The sequence below is a fragment of the Felis catus genome, chromosome B1 (genome assembly GCF_018350175.1).
Source record: "Felis catus isolate Fca126 chromosome B1, F.catus_Fca126_mat1.0, whole genome shotgun sequence".
Taxonomy (NCBI): Eukaryota; Metazoa; Chordata; class Mammalia; order Carnivora; family Felidae; genus Felis; species Felis catus.
Window position 1 is genome coordinate 43,093,170 of NC_058371.1, and position 24,507 is coordinate 43,117,676.

At 32.9% G+C, this 24,507-nt stretch overlaps 1 protein-coding gene across 5 annotated transcripts in view; it reads right to left on the minus strand.

The window, feature by feature from the left end:
* LOC101097721 (A disintegrin and metallopeptidase domain 3) overlaps nucleotides 1-24,507 on the minus strand; it is a 149,596-nt gene that overhangs the window by 39,760 nt on the left and 85,329 nt on the right. For 4 of the 5 annotated variants that reach the window (XM_011281509.4, XM_011281510.4, XM_019828530.2 and 1 more), the window contains 6 exons: nucleotides 22,713-22,811; nucleotides 20,945-21,140; nucleotides 20,376-20,466; nucleotides 19,672-19,861; nucleotides 10,221-10,307; nucleotides 6,036-6,150 (listed from right to left, as the gene is read on the minus strand). In XM_011281509.4, coding sequence (XP_011279811.1) covers nucleotides 6,036-6,150; nucleotides 10,221-10,307; nucleotides 19,672-19,861; nucleotides 20,376-20,466; nucleotides 20,945-21,140; nucleotides 22,713-22,811 — 778 coding nt within the window. The remainder of the gene's footprint in view (nucleotides 1-6,035; nucleotides 6,151-10,220; nucleotides 10,308-19,671; nucleotides 19,862-20,375; nucleotides 20,467-20,944; nucleotides 21,141-22,712; nucleotides 22,812-24,507) is intronic. The other variant, XR_006596507.1, reaches the window with a different exon arrangement.

Genomic DNA, 24,507 nt, shown 5'->3' on the forward strand with positions numbered 1-24,507 from the left:
CTCAAATGTCCATCTATGGATGAATGGATAAAGAAGATGTGGTATATATATATACAATGGAGTATTATTCGGCAATCAAAAAAATGAAACCTTGCCATTTTCAACTATGTGAATGGAACTAGAGGGTATTATGCTGAGCGAAATGAGTCAGTCAGAGACAGACAAATATCATATGACTTCACTCATATGAGGAATTCAAGATACAAAACAGATGAACATATGAGAAGGGAAGCAAAAATAATATAAAAACAGGGAGTGGGACAAAACATAAGATACTCTTAAATGTAGAGCACAAACAGAGGGTTGCTGGAGGTGTTTTGGGAGGTCAGGGGATGGGCTAAATGGGTAAGGGACACTACTCTTGAAATCATTGTTCCACAATATACTAACTTGGATATAAATTAAAAAATAATTAAATTATTAATTAAAAAGAAAGAATCACCATACTATTTTCTACAGAGGATGCATCATTTTACATTCCCACCAGCAATGCTTACAGCAGGTTTAATTTTTCCACATCCTTATCAACATTTGATATTTTCAGAAAAATTTTTGTAATAACTATCATAATAGATATGAATTGGAATCTTGTAGTTCTGACCTGCAATTCCCTAACAATTAGTGATGTTAAGCATCTTTTCATATACTTATAGGCCATTTGTATATCTTCTTCAGAAAAATGTCTATTCAAGCCCTTGGACCATTTTTTAATTGGGTTATTGGTTTCCTGTTGAGTTATAAGAGTTCTTTACATATTCTGGATATTAATCCTTCATCAGATATATGATTAAAAACCCTTTCTCCCCTTTTGTGGGTTACATTTTCACTTTGTTGATAGTGTCCCTTGATGAACAACAGTTTTCAATTATGATGAATTCCAATTATTTTTTCTTTGCCTGTGCTTCTGGTGTCATATGCAAGAAGTCATTGCCAAATCTAATGTTATAAAGATTTCCCCACATTTTCTTCAGAGAATTTTATAGTTTTAGCTGGTACATTTAAAAACTTTGATCCATGGAGTTATTTTGTCTATTGTATAAGTAAGCATCCACCTCAGTCTTTTGCATATTGATACCCAATTATCTCAATACCATTTGTTGAGAAGACTGCCATTTCTTCCACTGAATGGTCATGGCATTCTTACTGAAAATCATTAGATCATATATGCAAAGGTTTATTTCAGGGCTCCCTAATTTTTCCCACTGGAAAATTTCAGTTTTCTTATTTTGTTTCCCAAGTAATATATCAATTTTCAAGAAGATACAAAAGGGCATTGGAGTAAAATTCCATATTTTTATCTTAGCTTCTATTAAATACAAGTAAGAATTCAAAAATTTTCTTTAACTGCCCATAATTGTAAAGAAAATAATGTTGATGGAGGACATTTTACAATTCTTAATCAGACAAATGCAAAGAAACAGAGAACACTATCCTCTAGTGGTGATTCAGATATTAATCATGTTAATTAAATTTCATAGTACAACTCTTCAGATAATGATATCAAAATTTTCCTTCAACTCAATAATTAATGCTTAAAAAGAATATTTCTAATGGCAAGCAAGAAATATGGTATTCTCATCCAGACAGTTATCTTCAGCAACCAATATTTTATCACAGATATTTGTAACATTCCTTATTGTAAACAAGGATCTAGGATAATATTCTTTCATCTTTTACTGTATATGGACATGAACATTTATTTGATACGGTTCGCCAATGGACAAAAGTGTATGCAAAGTTGAATGGAAGGAGTTAGATGATGTAGGAGTGATCAACATTGTGATTAATCATTTTAATTGGTGTTTATATCATAAAATAAAAGTATATTCAATTATAGTGCAACATCATTTACAATCGATAAAAAGAAAATGAAATAACAAATATGAAATAATAAAATATGCAGAGTATCTGATGAAAATTACAAAATCTGATGAAGGAAATCAAAGAAGGCCTAAGTAAATGGAGAAACATACTGTGTATTATTGGAAGATTTAGTAATTAAAAGCAAAGATGTAAAATCTTCCTAAATTGATCCTTAGGTTTAACATAATTTATAACAGCATTATTTTTCAATAAACATAGACAAGTTTATTCTAAAATGTATATGGAAAGGAGACTCTAGGGTAGCCAAAACAATTTTAAAAAATAATATAGTAGGAGGAATCACTTTTCCCAATGTTAAAAATTACTGTACAACAACAATAATAAAAACACCATAGCAGTGGTGGAGAAAATGACACATAAAGCAATGGAAAACAGTACAGATAACTGAGAAATACACCAACGCAAAAATGTCCAATTAATTTTGTTTATAATGTGAAAAAACAATTCAATGAATGAAGGTAGTTTTTTTCAAAGAATTATGGTGGAGCATTTGGATACCCATTAATCAAAATGTTAATCTATCACCTTTTACAAAAAGTAACTCAAAATAGATCCATAGACTTAAAAGTTAAGACACAAAACTAACACCTTTTAGAAACAGAGAGGGAGGGAGGCAAACCATAAGAGACCCCTAAATACAGAGAATAAACTGAGGGTTGATGGGTGGTGGGGGAGAGGGGAAAGTGAGTGATGGACATCAAGGAGGGCACTTGTTGGGATGAACACTCGGTGGTGTATGTAAGCCAATTCGACAAAAAATTATATTAATAAGTAAATAAATAAAATAGAAATATGGCAGAAAATTTGGGATTTAAGGTTAACAAAGAGTTCATACACTTGACATCAAAAGCATGATTGAAAAATGAAAAAAAGTACAACTTATCAAAATGAATATATTTGTTAAAAAATTGGGTCTGCAAAAAATAATTATAGAATTGAAGAAAATATGTTAAGATTACATATCCAACAAAATACATGTACCTAGAAAATTTTTTAAAAATCTGAAAACTCAACACTTAAAACTCACAGTTTAATTAGAAAATGGGCAAAAAATATGAATAGATTTTTCACTGAAGAGGATATACAGATGCCAAATAAGCATCTTAAATATATTCAACATCATTACCTATTAAGGAAGTGCAAAATGAATCCATAATGATATTAATACATAGCTAACAGACTGGCTAAAAAAAAAAAAAGTGATATCATCAAATGTTGGCAAGGATGCCAATAAACTGGTCATTCATATGTTATTGGTGGGAATGTCAAATGTTACAGCCACTCTGAAAATAGTTTGGTAGTTTGCATCTAAAACTATAAATTACTTATCATGGACCCAGTAATTTAATTCTTGGGATATTTCCTAGGGAATTAAAAGTTTACTTTCATGCATAATTTTCTACACAAATTATCATTTCATATCTATTCATAATAGCTATAAATTGTCAAACACCCAAATGTACTTCAGTGAGTAAATAATTTGACATATTTTGATACATCCATACAAAGGAATACTAGTCATCAATAAAAATAAATAAAGAATTTATAAATGCAACAACTTGGATGCAATCATGAAAATTATGCAAAAGAAAGAAGCCAAACTCCAAGACATACAAATTCTGTGATCCCATTTATGTAACATTCATGAAATAATATAACTAGAGAGAGAGTGGTTTAGTGGTTGCCATGAGTTAAAATTGGCAGAAAGAAGGGATCAGTGTAGCTATATAAAAGGGTATTATTAGGGTCCATATAGTGATAATAGAGTTCTGTATCTTGATTTTGGTGGTGGTTACACAAATTTGAACACGTGGTAAAACTGCATAGAACTAAATACACACACCTGTGCACTCACACACACATATACACATCCACAAATGAGTGCATGTATACTGTGAAATCTGGATAAGGTCTGTACATTTTATTAATGTCCATTTCATGGTTTTGATATTGTACTATAGTATTGAATCATAGTAACGCTGATGGAGGCTGAGTAAAGAGTACAAAGGACTTCTCTCTGCATTTCTTTTTGTGAATCTATAATTACTTCAACATAAAAAGTTAAATGGAAATCACAATGGCACATCACACATCTGAAAGTGGCAACACCAAACAAAACCAAAAAATTGACAATATCAAATGCTTGTGAAGTGTGAATCATCTATGCAGAGAAACTGGAAATCTCATAGAGAGAATAGAGAGAGAGAAAAAAAGTGGTACAGCCCCAGCCACTTTGGAAAATAGTTTGGCTGTTTCTTATAAAATTAAAAATACACTTACTGAAATAATGCACTTATTAAATGACTCAGCAGTCTCACTCTTAGATATGTATCCCAAAGTGAGAACTTTTATATATATATATATATATATATATATATATATATACATATATATATATATATACACACAAAGCTTATGTGCACATGTTCATAGTAGCTTTATTCATAATAGCCAAAATCAAGAAACAACCAAAATACCTTTCAATGGCTGAATGTATAAGCAAATTATATCTTTTCTATGTAGAAGCCTATTGAATAATAAAAGAATGAACTCTTAAAACATATGGCAACAGGAACTGATCTCAAAGGCATATGCACTTAATATGACATTCTGGAAAAGGCCAATCTATAGGGACAAGAGCAGGTAATTGGTTGCCAGGAATTGGCAGTGGGGGAGGAATACAAAGGGAAATCCAGGGGAAGTTCCAAGGTGTTGGGAACAAGAGCCTGTGCTTTTTTTTTTCAATATCCATTGAACTGTATACCATAGAGTGAATGTTACTGTATAAAAACTTTTGAAAAACCACATATGCTTAATAAAAACAAAATATTAAGAGCTGATGGCTGATTTTTTTCAAAATTTTCAAAAATATATTAATGTATAGAATTAAGAATCTCAGCCAACCAAAGCAGGATAAATTCAAAGAGAAACACATATTGGTAAACCATAGTGAAACTGTTGAAAATCAAATATATAAAATATGTCTGAAACTCAGACAAAGAATAAAAGAAACATATTATTGGGATGAATGATACAATAGATACTGTATTCTCATCTGAAAATGTAAGCCAGGATACAAATGGGTTACATCTTTGAACTACCGAAAGTAAAAATTCCCAATGTAGAATTCTACTTCCAGTGAAAATACACTTCACAATTTTAGACATTTTTATAAAAACATTTTGAAGATAAAAACCGAGGCCATTGGTCACTTCAAGGTACAAATAAAAAGAAACACAAAAGGAAGTTTTTCAGTGTGAAAAAATATGATGCACATGGAAATCTGAATGTACTGGAGGAGTTAAAAAGCCCCCTGAAAACAGTAAATGGATGAGTAAATGTAAATATGTATATTAAAAAAAACCTGTAACATTCTATTAGCTACTTAAGCAAATATAATAATGTATTGTCAGGTTAACAACACACACACACACACACACACACACACACATATATATATTTGCACACATATATATTGCACACATATATATATTTGCATATATATTTGCACAAAAGTGCAAATGATGGAAAGACATTAATGGAATTATACTGTTATGAGATTTTTACATTTTAATATTTAGAAAAAACAAATATGCTTTATTTGTTCATGAAGGTTCACCAAATAAATTTTAAAATGTTTCATACCATTTACTATCCATATACTATGGATATAGATTTTATTATCTTTACCTTTCAATGGTATGGTTAACTAAAGATGCAAACTCATTTGTGAATTAGCACATCACAATAGTTAACATCCTTGGAATATATAAATACATAATAAAACTATCACCTGTTCTGTACTTTAACCATACCTATCTAGAAAACTCTGCCATATAAACAGAAATGTTTTGGGAACCATGGTTAAAATTAAAGGGCTATTAGCATGCTCACTCCTTGACTGGAACTAAAAAGTATATACAAATTTTCATTGACAACATGATCTAAAGCTGTACTGTTATAGTTGTCACTAGCCACAAGCGGCTACTTAAATTTAAGTTAAATAAAGTAAATAAAGTAAAATAAAATGGAAATTATAGTTCTTTAGTTGCACTATCCACATGTCAGTTACTCAATAGCCACATAATCAGTGGAGACCATTACTATAAGTACATAAAGCTCTACTGAAGCACACTCATCTAGATACTAACCCTCTGGAAACCAATACCCATCATTATAACTTCCTCCTGGTGATGATGGTTTTAGATAACAATTTGGAGGAGAATATCCAACATCACAGTGACAATTAAACCTATTATTGCAAACCTAAAATCAAAACCAAACAAAAAAAAAAGAGAACATTTTATGTACAAGATAAAAATTAAGTGCATTATTTGTGTCTGTTAGATAATATGTTATTAAAATATGATAATTTCATATATTATAGGTAGTTTTAATGGTATTTTCATGCAGAAAGTAATTTTTAAAATAAAATCTAACATAAAAAATGTCAATGCAATATCTTTTCAATGTCATAGATATTTCCTTTTATTAGTCACTTGTGTTTTTAAATAAAAATAGGTAACATTATAATACAACTGAAATGCATTCTTCTAAAAAACTATAGAAATTGTAAAGCTAGAAATTATAAAATGGTGGGAGTTGACATATAATATGAATTGTGTTAGATTAAAAAAAAATACCTGTGATAAGAGGGAACTTTTACCAAAATGATGGGGGAAAACAAAGAGGAAAAAGCATGCTTAACCAGAAATAGATACAAATGTATTTGTTAGAAATAGGAAGGCTAGAAAATATCTATAAATGTGATCTCGTGGATGAATCGAAAGGGTCACAGCTAATATCATCGTCAATGGGGAAAAAAACTGACAGCCTTTCCCCTAGTGTCAGGAACAAGACAAGGATGTCACTCTCACCGTTACTGTTTAACATAGGACTGGAAGGGTTAGCCTCAGCAATTGACAACAGAAAGAAATAAAGGCATACAAATCTGCAAGGAAGAAGTCAAACTTTCACTATTTGCAGACAACATGATACTCTATGTAGAAAACCTGAATGATTCCACCAAAAAATTGCTATAACAAGTACATAAATTCAGCAGTCACAGGATAGAAAATCACTGTGCATAAATCTGTTGCATTTCTATACACTAATAGCAAAGAAGCAGAAAGAGAAATCAAGGAATCAATCCCATTTGCAATTGTACCAAAAAACAATAAGACACCTAGGAATAAGTCTAACTAAAGATATAAAGATCTATACTCTAAAAACTATAGAACACTTGTGAAAGAAATTGAAGAGGACACAAAGAAATGGAAAAGTATTCCATGCTTGTGTACTGGAAGAACAAACATTGTTAAAATATCTATACTACCCAAAGCAATGTACACATTTAATGTAATCCTTATCAAAATAACACCAGCATTTTTCATGGAGCTAAAACAAACAATCCTAAAATTTGTATGGAACCACAAAAGACTCCAAATAGTCAAAGCAATCCTGAAAAAGACAAACAAAACTGGAGGCATCACAATTCCAGATTTCAAGCTATATTACAAACTGTAGCCATCAGGACACAATGGTAGTGGCACCAAAAACAGACGTATAGATCAATGGAACAGAATAGAAAACCCAGAAATTGACCCGCAATTATATGACAACTAGATTGCCAACTAATCTTTGACAAAATAGTAAAAGTATATTCAATGGAAAAAGTCTCTTCAGCAAATTGTATTGGGAAATCAGACAGCTAAATGCAGAAGAATGAAACTGGGCAACACTTTCTTACACCATACACAAAACAAATTCAAAATGGATGAAAGACCTAAATGTGAAACAGGAAACCATCAAAATCCTAAAGGATTTTGAAACCTCTTTGACCTTGGTTGGAGCAATTTCTTACTAGATGCTTCACCAAAGGCAAGGGAAACAAAAATGAACATGAACTATTGGGACTCCAAATAAAAAGCTTGTGCACAGCAAAGGAAACAATCAACAAAACTAAAAGGCAGCCTACAGAATTGGAGAAGATATTTGCAAATTACATATCAGATGAGGGTTAGTATCGAAAATCTATAAAGAACTTATCAAACTCAACACCCAGAAAACAAATAATCCAGTTAAGAAATGGGCAGAAGACATGAATAGACACTCTTCCAAAGACATACAGATGGTCAACAGACACATGAAAAGATGCCCAGCATCACTCATCATCAAGGAAATATAAATCAAAACCACGATGAAACCACCTCACACCTGTCAGAATGGCTAAAATTAACAACACAAGAAATAGCAAGTGTTGGTGAGGATGCGGAAAAAGCAGAACACTTTTACACTGTTGGTGGGAATGCAAACTGGTGCAGCCACTCTGGAAAAAAATATGAAGGTTCCTCAAAAAGTTAAAAGCAGAACTACTCTATGACCCAGAAATTGCACTGGTAGATATTTACCCAAAGGATACAAAAATACAGATTGAGGAGGTGCATGAACCCCAATGTTTTTTATGTTTGTTTTATTTTTTTAGAGAGAGACAGAGCATGAACATGGAGAGGCAGAGAAAGAGAGGGAGACAGAATCTGAAGCAGACTCTGCTCTGTGAGAGCAGAGCCCAATATGGGGCTTAAGTCCACAAACTGTAAGATCATGACCTGAGCTGAGGTCAGATGCTAAACCGACTGAGCCACCTAGGTTCCCCTGCACTCCAGTGTTCATAGCATAGCAGCATTATCAACAATAGCCAAACTTTGGAGAGAGCCCAAATGTCCATCCACTTGTCCATATACAATGGAATATTACTCAGCCATCAAAAAGAATGAAATGTTGCCATTTGCAATGATATAGATGGAGCTAGAATGTATAATGCTAAATGAAATTAGTCAATCAGAGAAGGACAAATACAATATGGCTTCACTCATTGTGGAATTTAAGAAACAAAGCAGACAAACATACGGGAAGGGAGTAAAAAAAAGAGAAGAGGGGGAAACAAACCACAAGAGACTCTTAATGATAGAGAACAAACTATGGGTTGAGAGAGACAGGTGGATGGGAGATGGGTGATGGGTACTAAGGAGAGCACTTGTTTTTATGAGCAGCGGGGTTGTACATAAGTGACGAATCACTGAATTCTACTGAAGCCAATATTGCACTGTATGTTAACTAAAATTTAAGTTTAAAGAAAAGAAAAGAAAAAACAGGGGTCAAAAGCAGAACAGAGAATCTAGAAATAGGTTCATGCAAAAATTAAACTTTAAGTAAGAAAGGAAAGAAACAGAAAAGAAACTGTTAATAATAAGACATGTAAGTGATTTGGGAGAAAATTTTGATACTAGTCACACAACTAGGTCACTTTTTTCCTGGATTATTATATAAAATATGAAGCATTGACATGGCAAGGAGACACTAGCCACAGAGTTAAAGCCAAATGCTGGCTTGGAAAAATTTACAAAATTTACAAAATTTCTATACCCTAATAGATAATTTCACAGTGAATGGACAAATAGAGAAATATAAATGGCAAATATGACCACACATACATGCTTAAGAACTTTATTTGTTAACTAAATGTGAATTAACAATAGTTTAGCGTGTGAGAAGAGATTAAAAAACCTGAGAAGCTAGTCTGGCCAGAATTTCAGAAAATGCACATTTTCATCCATGATAGGTGAGAGCAAAACTGGTACAATATTTCTTAAAAACAAAATATTTCTGAAAATGTAAATGCTGCATAAGTTTGACCCATCTGATTTCATTGCTATCAATTTAAGAAATCAGATAATTGTGCAAAGGTGAGTGTACAACAATGTTCATTGTGCCATTAATAACATTAGTCAAGTAAAAATTTAACATTATCTAAAAGTCCATCAGTAAATGAATTTTCAAATATACTATGGAGGAAACATACAAGGAAATAAATTGAAGCCACTAAGGAATAAAAGAGATCTGAATGGACAAGAAACTGCTCTCACAAAAATATGTGTAATACATGCAATATAAGTATATTAAGTGTGTGTTTACATATATATCAGTACACATACATTCAATTGTAAGCAAAATTTATATAAGCATGTATAAAAGTATATTTGTAGTCTTCAACAAGCCCATTTCCAAAATTTCACACTCTTAATCTAACATAATAACAGACTGTTTCATTTTGCATTTTTGTACAAAGTTCAAAGCTTATTAGCCCATGAGGCCTTTAATAATCTTAACACATAAATCATGTACATAAGTATAAGTAGTGGAATCCATTTCCTTATTTAACTGCAAGTTTCTAAAAGAAATTTCCATATCAAATAATTCTTAACCTTATTACTAGTGGAAAATGCCACTAATGGATTTTAAACACTATATATAAAAATAGAGAAACTGTTACATACCCCATGTCCACTGCAATTTTTTACTGAGTCACAATTTGTTTTTACTGGGTTCTCACTTCTTTCTCTACAGAATCCTTTATAACAATACTGAAATGTTAAAACGACCAACAGAAAATATTTAAAATCAAGAGTTGAGCAATTGTACTTGATACAGAAATTAGATGCAGAAGATAGATACAGATACACATGCACACACACACAGCATGCACGCACACACCACTCTGGATTTCATGACATCTACTCCTTCTAATAAAAGAAGCTGGGAGTCCAAATGGCATATAATTACTACACATAAAATTTTAAGAATGAGATTCTATTTTCCCCATGAGGGAGCACAGCTGTGAGTTTATTGATACTAATTGGTGTAAGAACAAAAACAGCCAATTTGTACTATTTGTAATGAGCTAGGATCTGGCTTTGCATTTTCTATGCATTTTTATAGTATATACTCAGATTGACCCCGTGAAAGAGATGTTTTTATCCTCATTTAAAATGTTTACTTATTTATTTTTGAAAGAGAGAGCACAAGCGGAGTAGGGGCACAGAGAGAGAGAGACACAGAATCTGAAGCAGGCTCCAGGCTCCGAGAGCATAGAGCCTGATGCCAGGCTGGAACCCACAAACCGCGAGATCATGACCTGAGCTGAAGTTGGATGCTTAACCAACTGAGTCACCCAGGGGCCCCATCCTCATTTTATATTTGAAAAAATAAATGTGCTGTTTTGGGAACATGCATAAGTTATTGATAGAGCCAATACTCAGTGCAGGAACTACTTTAGTCACAGAGCCTCATATTGATCAATGCTAAATATCAGTGTTCTTATAATTTTTATATTTATTTTCAACTTTAATGACAATATCTCTTGTCTTTTACATTCGCACCGTGTTCTAGAGAAAGTTATTTAATCCCTCCGTGCCTCAGCTTATCCAACTTTGAATTTGGAACAGCAATTGATAACCCAAATTTATTCAAATGTAGGTTATAAGGATGAAATAATTTGTTGGACACACATAGTAAATGCTCACTAAACACAAGATACTTTTTAAATTATTTGTTTATTTACCTCATTTTCATGTGGACTTTAAGTGCTTATTCCTCTATCCAAATTTTAGTTTAATTTGAATATCTTTAGGGAAGTCTGTAAAAATTTCTGTTGGCTTTTCTCAGGTTATCTGATAGAATATACATTGTATGATGAATAGTCTTAAAAATCATTATTTTCTATCACCGTTAACCAATCATAAAGGATAGAATATCAGTTGTTCAGTAACTGGAAGTGCTCTGATGAAGCCAGCAAGAATAACAAAATTTTGTACAAACCAGCATTACCTGTGCACAAAATCATTTTCATTCTAGTGCTCCTTAAACATTGCCATTGAGGCAATAATAACTAGTCATATTTCATTGGGTTGTCTTTAGGGGGAAAAGTCAGGAAAAGTTAAGACCCATGCTTCTGATACAATTTCCTTCAAGTAAACGGATCAATTTGCAGCTGGCTCTTTTGTCATGACAGCAAAAACAAGAGACGCTACCAAAGTAGCTAGGCCTGGGCAATGGTTGAGATGATGTTTTGAATATAAACTAATATATAAGACTTCCTTCTTTGAACAAGAGACACAAACAGTGTCCCAGAAGCAGCCATACCATGTTTCAAAGAAAAGAAAAAACAATATAAGAAAATACATATTTCCTAAAGAGAAATGCCTGGATTATATAAGCATATCTTTGTAGGGTCCCAGGTAAGAAAAAGGGAGTTAATTTTATTCATCAATTCATTGATTAGCTTATCTAGTTTTGGACATTTAAATGTCCCAAACATATCCCTTTTCAAGTTTGAAATGAATGTGCTGAGATATGTTCATCTTCCCTGGCCTATGTACCTGAACTAGAATCACTTCTCCTGTTTTAAGCCTTATAAATAAAAAAATCAGAAAGCTTTCTATCATATCCAATATTAAGCAAACTTGCATTGCTGGAATATGCCCATCTCCATGCAGTATACTCTTCACCCAGTATATAACAGTATTCAGTATATGAGTGTTTTATTTAAAATTTCATTATGGGGGCGCCTGGGTGGCGCAGTCGGTTAAGCGTCCGACTTCAGCCAGGTCACGATCTCGCGCTCCGTGAGTTCGAGCCCCGCGTCAGGCTCTGGGCTGACGGCTCAGAGCCTGGAGCCTGTTTCTGATTCTGTGTCTCCCTCTCTCTCTGCCCCTCCCCCGTTCATGCTCTGTCTCTCTCTGTCCCAAAAAATAAATAAACGTTGAAAAAAAATTTTTTTAAATAAAAAATAAAAAATTTCATTATGATTAATAAGGAAGATGTACTTTTCTTCCAGGTGTACTTTCTATTAGATGTTAATAAATAAATAAAGTCTCCCTCCTCTCCCTCTTTCTTTTTATCTATCAAGATAATTTTTACAAAGGACCCACATTTAGTGAGAGTAAGATAAAGAAGTCTTTCCTTTCCAACCACTCTGAAATCAACTGAACAAGGAAGAGTAACACATAAAATAAAGTATATCTTGGATGAATTTTTAAAATAACCACAGAAAAACTCCACATCAAATTCACTCACAACAGCTCCCCTTTTCCTAATTAATGTGAGTAAAGGATCATCAGAAAGAGGCAATTGGAAGATAAAAGATTTAAGAACTTCCTGGGATTTTGAAATAAAATGAAGTCCACTAATGGATAAAATGAGGCGAGGAAGCAACGTCATCAAATACAATGGTAAAGGAGAGAGCCTGGTTGATCAACTTCGAATGCTCTGGAGGAGCTGCAGCCTGAGTAAGAAGGAAAAGCAGAGGAAGAAGAGCCAAAAAGGCAGGTAGGGAAGGGTGGCTAAAATGCAGAATTTTCAATGGAAATCTGTCCTCAAAACCACAGAAGTAGTTAGCTTTCATATTCACTACTCACCTCTCCTTTCTCTCAGTTACAAAATTTAGTCGACACAACACTTTTATCCCAAAGGAGAAAGTTTAGAAAGGTATTTTGTTTCCTAAAGCAACTGAATTAATGGTGACTACAGAATTGGGGCTTTTCAAATGGTTTGTCCTCTAGAAGAGTGCCATCCAATGCAGTATCATGGCCTAAAAGCCAGTTTCCACAATGAAGACTGTCATGTGACAAACCCCTGTCACATGGAAAAGGCTGTCAATTAGTTTTTTGTTTTTATTAGCAATAGTGTGAGAGTAAAAAGTCATGCCAGTTTAAAGCTCCTACTGAACCAAATAGGGAGAAACTTTCTTCCTCCCTCACTTCCCCCCTTCCCTTCACTTCCCTTCCTTCCATTTCCTTCCTCCCTCACTCCTTTCTTTGTTTTCCCCACATGGGGACATTGGCCAGTTGGGCATAGGCTAATGATCAGACTTTCCCAGGAGAGAATCACTGCTGGAGAGATGAGTGAATTGATCTGTAAAGCTTTAAGCAGTCATACGGCTGGTGGGACAAATCAGCACAGTAATCTGTGGCATTTGTATATCTAGTTCCCATATGGTCTCATTTCAGTTCTTGTCATTGTAATTGTATTTTCCCTGAAGGTAAGATGTTGTTTCACTCTCACTACTTTTAAGATTCTTTGTCTTAATTTTCATAAATTTAATTATGCTGTATCTAACTGTGAATTTTACTAGGTTCATCCTATATGACATTCTTTCAGCTTCTTGCATTTTTAGGCTTATGCCTTTTGGCAAATCCGGAAACTCTCCAGGCATTATTTCCTCATATACTTTTCCATTCTTAAATTCTTTCTTATTCTTCTAGAATGACAATATCATGGATATTATATCTTTTGCTATAATCTCACACATCCCTGAGGCTCTATTCATTGTTTTTTCAGTGTACTTTCTGTTATTCAGATTGGGTATTTTCTATGGTTCTATCCTCAGCTTTACTGATTCTTTACTCTGCCACCTTCATTCTGCTCCTGAGCCCATCACCGAGTTTTATAAATTATTATTTTTTAAGTTTATTTATTTATTTTGAGAGAGACAGAAATATTTATTTGTGAGTGGGGGAGGGACAGATAGAGAGGGAGAGAGAGAGAATCCCAAGCAGGCTCTGCTCTGTCAGCACAGTTCAATGCGGGGCTCAAACTAACAAAACTGTGAGATCATGACCTGAGCTGAAACCAAGAGTCATATACTTAACCAACTGAGCCACCCAGGTGCCCCTATAATTTTTTTTTATTTCTAAAATTTCCAGTTGGTTCTTTTTTATATCTTCTCTGTGTGTGCTGGAACTTTCTATCATTCCATTAGTAGTTTCAAGAGCATGTTTGTAATTGCTCTTGAAATATGCTAATGATGGCTACTTTACATTCTTTAAAGTATATTGGTGTAATCTTGGTGTTATGATGTTAGTGTTTTTTTCTCTTTCAAATTGAGATTTTCTTGGTTCTTGGTATTAAGACTGATTTTTTATTGAAACCTAGATATTTTGAGTATTATGCGATTCTGAATCCTGTTTAAACCTGTTTTAGCAGTTCTCTGTTAGAGTTCTAGACAAGGGACAAGGGATATTACCTGAGATGAGAGGGCCTCCTAATTACTACAAGGGTCAGGGAAAGACAGACACCAGTAGGCTTCTGCTCAAACCACCCTGGTTAGGGTGAAGGTATGACCACAATTCTTTCTATGTTGTGTGGTTGAAGTAGAGCAGTTATTATTTAAAAGTATACTGTTTGCTTGACTGCCCCTTTGGATAAAGAAGTCAGGCTTTCCTTGATGACTCTTTTTTGTCAGTTCCATTTGGCACTTCTGAGTTGCTAGCTTTTCTGACACCCGGGTTGCGATATATGAGGCAAAAATGAAAGGAAGCTCCCTGCTGTGTTGTTCCTTGGGCTCCGAAGTCCCTACCTAGTCTTGCCTTTCTCTCTTCAGCTTTCACAGTATTATGTTAGCTTTACGTATAAAATTGTTTTTAACTGTACACAATAGAAAAGTATGTATAGTACATCATTCTGGAACCCCAAATCTCTACCTGTAATTTTTAATCATCACATAATACACTTATCAATATTTTCCTTTACATTTAACTCATTTTGTAGCATTTAAGAAATCTTTCAGTATATCAGACCCTAAGCTTTCTCTGAGGTATTTATTAAAACATTTTGATCTGCAGTTCTTCTGAAATAATATTTTCTATTTTAGTCTAGAAGTCAGTTTATCATCATACCAATATTGCAATGCTTTAATTATTTTAACTTCACAATAAATCTTGATATTTGGTAGTATGAATTTCCAGTTTCCATTTTCTTCTTTAAAATTACATTGACAATTTGTTATTTGGGTATTGAGTTTGGTGAGTTCTTTATAGATTTTGGATACTAACCCTTTATCCCACATGTCATTTGCAAATATCTTCTCCCATTCCACCGGTTGGCTTTTTTTGTTGATTGTTTCCTTCACTGTGCAGAAGCTTTTTATTTTGATGAGGTTCCAGTAGTTCATTTTTGCTTTTGTTTCCCTTGCCTCCGGAGACATATTTGGTAAGAAGTCACTGTGACTGAGACCAAAGTGTTTGTTGCCTGTTTCCTCTAGGGTTTTGATGGTTTCCTGTCTTACATTTAGGTCTTTCATCCATTTTGAGTTTATTTTTGTGTATGGTATAAGAAAATGGTCCAGGTTTATTCTTCTGAATGGATAAAGAAGATACAGTGTATATACATACAGTGGTATATTACTCAGTGATCAAAAAGAATGAAATCTTGCCTTTTGCAACAATGTGGATGGAACTAGAATGTATTATACAAAGCAAAATTAACCAAAGAAAGACAAATATAATATGATTACACTCATATGTGGAATTTAAGAAACAAAACAGATGAATATAGGAGAACAGAAGGAAAAGTAGGATAAAAACAGAGAGGGAGGCAAACCATAAAAGGCGTTTAAAGACAGAGAGCAAACTGAGGGGTGTTGGAGGGGTGTTGGGCAGGGGGATGGGCTAAATGGGTGATGGGCATTAAGGAGGGCACTTATTGGGAAGAGCACTTGGTGTTATATTTAAGTGATGAATCACTAAATTCTACTGAAACCATTATTACACTATATGTTAACGCACTTGGATTTAAATTTTTTAAAAAAATTAGTGACCATTTTGTATTTCTGCCCTTTGCATTTTCATATAAACCTTTAAGTCAATTTTCAGTTTTCAACAACAATGCATCCCCTCCTCCACCAAAAAAATAAATAAATAAAGCAAAAACAAAAACAAAAATCTGGAGTTTGATTTTTGATTGTATCATATTCATTAATTGATTTTGAGAACATTGACATCATAACAATATTAAGTCTTAAAAATAAATGAGGATGGCTTATCCCTCTATTATGTAGATCTTCTCTGTCTAGTAATGCTTTGCACTACTTTGCAATTGTCAATGTAGAAGCTGTCTTGCGTGTCTTTTATTTAGTCTTCCTAGGTTATAAATGCCTTTAAATGCTATCAATCTCACAATATCATGATGCTAAGACTCTTTATAAAAATTTCATTTTTTACTATTGTAAAGCTATAAAGACATAAAGTCACAGGGCTGCTACAATTTCGGCTTGTGAAGGAACAGCAAGACAAGCCAAAAAAACAATATTTAGTAAAAATCACAAATCACAGAATTTCCATGTGCAATCCATACAGTACAAATGCATGTTTTGTAGGTTTTTCTCTGACTTCTCACTCACTATATTGGAAATATATATCCACGTAACTAACAATTATTTACATATGTCACTGGATAAATATAGTATACTGTAATTTGTCTGGCCAACCTACAATTGGGTGTTTAATTTGTCTTCATTTTATTCTCTATTGTAACTTACATCATAATTGCTCTATACAAATGTATATTTCTTATATCTAAAAATTAATTTATTATTACATTAGAAATAGCCTAAAAAGTATGTTAATATATTAAACTCTTTACACATTTCTAAATCACTTTCCAGAAAGCAGGTGTTAATTTATACTAGGTTTAAGATGATAGTAAGGTATGCTTCTCACCATCAAATATTATTCTCAATGCCCAAATAATACAAAAATAATGGTTACATATTCATTTACTTTGTATTTACTTAATCACAAGTTAGGTAGAACTTTTTCATGTTTCTTAGTCATATGTTCAATTTCATGAGATTTTTTTTAACTGATCTATATCAGTGTGTGTGTGCATGTGTGTGCATACACACATATACATAATATACACATATATTGTGATATACATATATATTATGTGATGTTTTCTCTGATACCAACTGGGTGTCCCACAATTCCATATAAGTCAATTCTGACACTATTTGGAGTTAAAATCCGATTGCACAACTTGAAAGGTTCAATGCCACAAGACTGCCCCCATTTCAGATACCAGATGCAAATCCCACACCATCCACACTTTTGACCAACTGGCTATAAATTGGAGATTTCCATGGCCCCCTCCTCAGGTTTGCTAATTTGCTCATTTGGCTCACAGAACTCAGGAAAACACTTTACTTATGTTTACCAGTTTATTACAAAGGATACAACTCAGCAACAGCTAAATGGAAGAAATATAGAGTGCAAGATATATTGGGAGTGAAGGGGCAAGGAGGAAGTCATAGTTTCCATAACATCTCCAAACATCTCATCATTGCAGCAAGTTGATTTGTTCATCAGTTTAGAAAGTCTCTCAATCTCAATGTTCAAAAGTTTTTATAAAGTTCAAACTCTAGCCACACCACTTTCCTTCCTGATGGTCTGTGAGTGAGGCCAAAAGTTTAAACTCTAGTCATTTGGTCTTTCTGGTAACCAACCCCATCCTGAACCTGTCTAGAAACCCCACCCTAAGTCACCTCATTAGCATAAACTCAGGTTTGATTGGGAGGGGATGAATAACAAAAAACATTCCTATCACACAGGAAATTCTAAGGGGATTTAGATGCTCCATGCCAGAAACCAGGGACAAAGACCAAATTATACCACACACACACACACACACACACACACACACCATTTTAGTGTGTATTAATGAAAGATTAAATTAGTTAATGAATTTACGCATTTGCTCTGTCATATTTATTGTAAACTATTTTTTCAGTTTAGATTATCTTTGAAAGGATGACATATTATTTTTAATGTAGTCAGTACTAGTATCTTTCTTTGCAATACCTCATTTTTATGTCAGAATATCTTTTCTCATTCTGAGATGTTTACTAGTCACTTCCATTTTCCTCTGAATTTTCATTTCTTAAAATATTATATCTTAATGCAAATATTTTAATAAAATGTGAGATAATTGTTTACTTTTTTCCTTTGGTCAACTATTTTTTTAAACTTTTTATTTATTTATTTTGAAAGAGAGCAAAAGAGTGTGAGCATGGGAGAGGCAGAGAGTGAGGGAGAGGGGGAATCCCAAGCAGGCTCCACACTGTCAGCACAAAGCCCAGTGCAGGTCTCAATCCCACAAATCATGAGATCATGACCTGAGCTGAAACCAAGAGTCACACACTTAACCAACTGAGCCACCCAGGCACCCCAGTCAACTAATTTTTTAATGGTACCAATTTAAAAATCTTTTATTCTGCTTCTCAAAATTTTTAAGAAAAAATAAACAAAGCTTAAACTCTGTTTTATTATTGTGTCTTGTGGGAAGGCCAAATTTTATATATGTATGTATATATATGTGTGTATGCATATATATATATATATAACTTTATATATAACTTTATATATATATATACTTTATATATAACTTTATATATATATAACTTTATATATATATATACTTTATATATAACTTTATATATATATAAACTTGATATGTGTGTGTATGCATATATATATATATATATATATATATATATATATATATAAACTTGATATGTATATCAAATTTATTCCCCTTGTCAATTACAGAAAGATCAAATTCTTGGCTTGGCTTTTTTTTTTTTTTTTTGCTTTTCTTTGTTGTTCTTAGGTTGTTCTGACTTGCTTTTCTGGCATATTATCTGATTCTTTTTTGTTCTTTGTTCACACAAATTTTTGCGGATTAAACCTGGCCTAACAAAGAGGCTTAGATTCTTAAGTATGAAAAAACAAGTTTAAATATCTGCAGCAAAACTTATAATAAAAGAATGACAGATAATGAAGCAAGCATTCCTTTGACTAAAAGAAATTCTGTCCTTCCAATCTTAAGATCATGATACAGTAACCAAAATTTGTAACATTATTTATAAATGAAAAATTTGAGATCTCCCTCTCTCTCTCTGTCTCTCTCTCCAGGAGGAACTGCTTGATATCTCAGTGAAGAGTCAGTTTGTCCAGGGAGGAAGTGAGTTCAGGGTCTTCCCAGACTACCGTGTTGGACCTCATCCTTCCTTATATCTCTCACTTTTTTTCTTTCTCATGCACAAACACATTCATACACAGATACTCAGACACACAAACATCGTATATGGAACAAAGTAAAATTTTTATTTACCTTATTTTGACCACATATCGTGCCATTATGCACTTGAGTAAAATCATACTCTGAAGATTGTGTTTCATTTTTCAAATATGCTGACAAACATATATGGCCGCCAAGGTAAGTATATTGAACATTAAAAGTTTTTACTGGTACTATCTGTGAATGTGTCCAGTGACAAACTATCTTTCCACAAAGGATATGCCTGGCAATATAAGGCAAAAAAAGGTTGCTCATATGTCTCTTAGGAACACAAGATATTAAATCATTAACAATTCAAAACATGAAGATAATTCAAAATGTTATTCACATCATAACACCAAAGTTATTCAGAACATATGAAGCATGACAAATAAATTTATCTGTATATACTAGGTTCATCTCTCATTTATATTAACTTATTTTTGCGTGTGCACACACACACACACACACACACACACACAAACATGCATTTAAAAAAGTATAGTAGTCTTGAGCGCCTGAGTGGCTTAGTCAGTTGGGCGGCCAACTTCCACTCAGGTCATGATCTCATGGTTCATGGGTTCAGGCCCTGCGTCAGGCTCTGTGCTGACAGCTCTGAGCCTAGAGCCTGTTTTGGATTCTGTGTCTCCCTCTCACTTCCACCCCCCTCCCTACTCACGATCTATCTCTCTCTCTCTCTGTGTAAAAAGTAAATAAACATTCAAAAAATTTTTAAGTATAGTAGTCTAAATACACACCGAAAATTGCAACCATGTTTGGCACAGTTTCCAAACTGATCTGCGTGAAAATTCACTTCTTGTGCACATAGATAGGTAGAAACTTTAGCAACTGAAAATATAAATAGTTACAATTACTAATCTTAAAAAAACAAAAGTGGTAAATTAATATAGAAACATCTGGACAACAGCAATGCCCAGTAAGTGTCATCTACTATAATTTTTTAGTGTCATCTACTGGCTATACAAGAAGGAGAAACACTAAAAACTACCCACTTGAGAATAGGAAAATTGTGTCAAAGGCAGAAATGATTAAGAAAGCAGTCATTTGCTCTCTTACCTACAATTCTAATATTCTACTCCTCTTTGTGCCAATCACGTGAAATTTGATTAATATACTATTTTTTTGTTCTGTACTTATTAGGCCTATTTTGCCTCTTGATATAGTTCAAAGTCATAATGATTAACTATTTTTTTTCAAATTTGGATTTTAAACAAACATTACCCTTTATTATAGCTATAGGATGGTTTACTGACTGTAGAAAAATACAGTTTGAAAAGGAACCCCAGAAAAAAGATACGACTATTACATTTTCCAAATAATGCTTCACACTGTACATCTGGATCTCGGCATATTCCCTCATAGCAATAGGCAGTATTATTATTACATGGTTCTAAATCAGCAGATTTCACATCAGGTACACAAGCTTCAGATGTTCCATTGCAAAATTCTGGAAAATCACATGGATCTGTCATTTTCCTACATAAACGTCCTCTTTCAGCTATCTATGAGACAAAGAAAAACAAATATATATTTAAAGTAGTAAACCAAAAAATGTAAAAAAAATTAAACAAGAACAGTGTATTTCTATCATTTCCATTATTATTGCAATTTAACTACTTAAAGTCAAATTATGAATTTACTTGAAACCGCGAGTGAAATAGATTGGAAAAAACCTAAATGTTCAACAATGAATGAATAGATTAATAAACTGTGGTATATTCATGCAATGGAATATTTTTAGCCATATAAAGGAACACTGATGCATAGGCTACAAGATGAATGAATATTCAACACTATGTTAAGTGAAGAAATCCAGACACAAAAGGTCACATATTCTATGGTTCGTATGAAATAACCAGAATAGGTTACTCCAGACAGAACACAAATTGGTGGTTGCCAGGACTGAGGGGAAGGAAGAAAGGAGAGCAAGTGCTTAATGCTCCAGGAGTCTCCTGTTTGATTGAGGAACTTGTTTTGGAACTAGATAGAGGTGGCAGTTGCATAACACTGTGAATGTACTGAATATCACTAAATTGTTCACCTGCAAATGGTAAGTTTTATGGCAAGTTTTTCTTCACCTAATCCTTTTAAAGGTTCTACCAAATGTAAGAATTGTCCCCATTTTAAAGAACTGCCCTTTGGGTTGTAGAGAAAGGGCAATAGGCTGTGTAGAAAAGCCTTATTTGTTCAATCCTGCTGATTTGGAGACAAAGGACAAGGTGAGCGCTCTGGTGAAGGGAAGAGGAACAAGGTTTATTGCTAAGTAGCAGAAACTCTACGTTTGCATCCTTGAAGACAAGGGACAAGTGGCTTTAATTACTAGCATAAAGAGTGAAAAACACACACAGAACAAAGTAGAATTATATTAGGGTAGATTTTACTGACAGACAACCTGGCAAATTTCTAATCAGATTTTGATTGTCGTTGACTCCTGAAAGTGACACAAAAAAGGCAAGATAAAGCAATCCCCAAAAGTCAAATCTTACTGAGTCTCCTTTCAGGTGTGGCTATAAAGGAATGTGAAGGGGAAATTTCCCAAAGGAAGTTAAGGATTCAATTCAATTCCAGGACCAGCGGTCCCTTGAAAAGATAAAACTTGAATAGTAGACATGCTGTATGTTGCTGACTACTCTACATGGACTCCTTTTCTGCTATTCTCAAAATGAGAGCTTTATTATTATTATTATTATTGTTTATTCAAACATTGTACATTAACTGTGTGTTGGGTGCCTTATTTTTAATTTTTTGTCATAAGTTGCTTGGTTATGAAGAGCTACATTCAGATATGACCAAGAGAAATTCATAGCACCCAAATAATCTGGAATTGATATTGAATAATAACTGGATAGGCCCTGAGTAGAGACTAAAAACAGTGCAATGGAAGGCATTGCTAAGAAGGCTGAAAAAGATCTAAGTACATCTTCCGAACTTAGAAATCAATTATGTATGAATCAGGTCCATAAAGTTACATATTTGAAGTTGGGCAAAAAATCAAAGCTTAAAAATTGCTAAAAAAATGGACACACAAGAACACAAATTATGAAAGGAAATCATGTAGTATTTTGAAAGCTTACCAGACAAGTTCTTCTATCACAGCATGGTCCACTGCCACACTCTGCATTTCCAATTAGAGTACAACTTACAGGATTACAGCATTTTTTGTGAGCGCATTCCTAAAAGCAAACAGAAAAAAATAATAGGAATTTTCAATGAAATATGTAATTGTATTTATTGTCAAAATACACAAAATATTTCCCTAAGTTAATTACAATCATAGTATGATTTTTACTTCTGTATTTATTTTTAACACCACTTCAGTTAAACTTATATTTTCAGCATTGGAAACACAATGGTAATGAAATCATTCATGCTTCCATGCTCAAGGAATTGACTGTAAAAAACTCAATGCAGTTTCTTTCAATCTTATAGGAATATATAAATGTATGCACTCTAAATTCTTAGATTTTTTTCATTCATTGTATCATTAGTACTTTTCAATCTTACCACACCTCTTCAAGATATCATCTTTGGAATATTTAGTAACTTATGGATGTGACAGAATAGAGGTTCTAAATTATAACAACGTTTTATTAACATAAATAATGTTTCAAAGAAAAAAGTTTGTAATTTTTTTACTCTCAGACCTTACATTAAATATTAATTCTAGAAATTATTAGATAAGAGAGCACAAAAATATTAATGGCTCTTCATAATATACTTCCATTTCTTCTTCCTGTAGCATAAAATTATGATATGTCACAAGACTGATAGTAATATTTAAAAATTAGTAAAGTGGATAGTCACAAATCACTATGTGTTTCTACTTGCTTCAATATTAATATTTTTATTATTAGTATACAGAAAATTTTACATATCTGCACACTATTATTTATTTAATATTTTTGTGTCTATATTTATGTTGATGTATTCATGTGTTTATTTCCTTTATTTGTAAGCATTATATTAATGATATTAAGCCCTAGCCACCAACATATATCACTACATTTAAAATTTGTCATGACAACTTACTTTTGTTTGGGTGGGGTTTTTTTTGGTAACTTTTTGATATTGTGATATTGTGAAATGGTCGACTCATAAAATCTAAGAACTATCATCTTTTTTTCTGGTTTTGTTCTTTAAGTTTATGGATAAAACTTTATTCCACCATGATCCCACTAAATATGTGAGTTTATATTATCTGTGTAAAATGTTTGTGTTATATATATGTATGCATTTCTTTTCACTTTACATTAAGTTTTTTTAGTATAATTCACACATTATATATTAGTTTCAGGTGTACAACTTTGTGCTTTGACAAGTTTATATGTTATTCACAATATCAATGACTATATCCCTTACACTATGCACTTTATTCCTGTGACTTATTCATTCCATAGCCTGTATCTCCCTCTCCCATTCACCCGTTTGCCCAACCATTCCCTTCATACCACTCTAGGAACCATCAGTTTGTTCTCTGTATTTATAGATCTGATTCTGCTTTTTGCTTGTTCATTTGGTGGGTTTTTTTTTTTGTTTTTTTGTTTGTTTTGTTTTAGATTCAACTTATGAGTGCAATAGTATGTTACTTGTCTATCTCAGTCTGTTTTCACTTAAAAATTGTCATCTAGGTACATCCATGTTGTCTCAAATGGCACAATCTCAACCTTTTCTACAGCTGAATTATATCCCATTGTGTGTGTGTGTATGTGTGTGTTCATGGCATATATATATATATATATATATATATACACACACACACATATACATGTGTGTATATTAATATATATATATATATATATTTATATATACACACACCATGGTAATATATACCACTTTTACTTATCCACTCATCCATTGACGGTAGGTAGC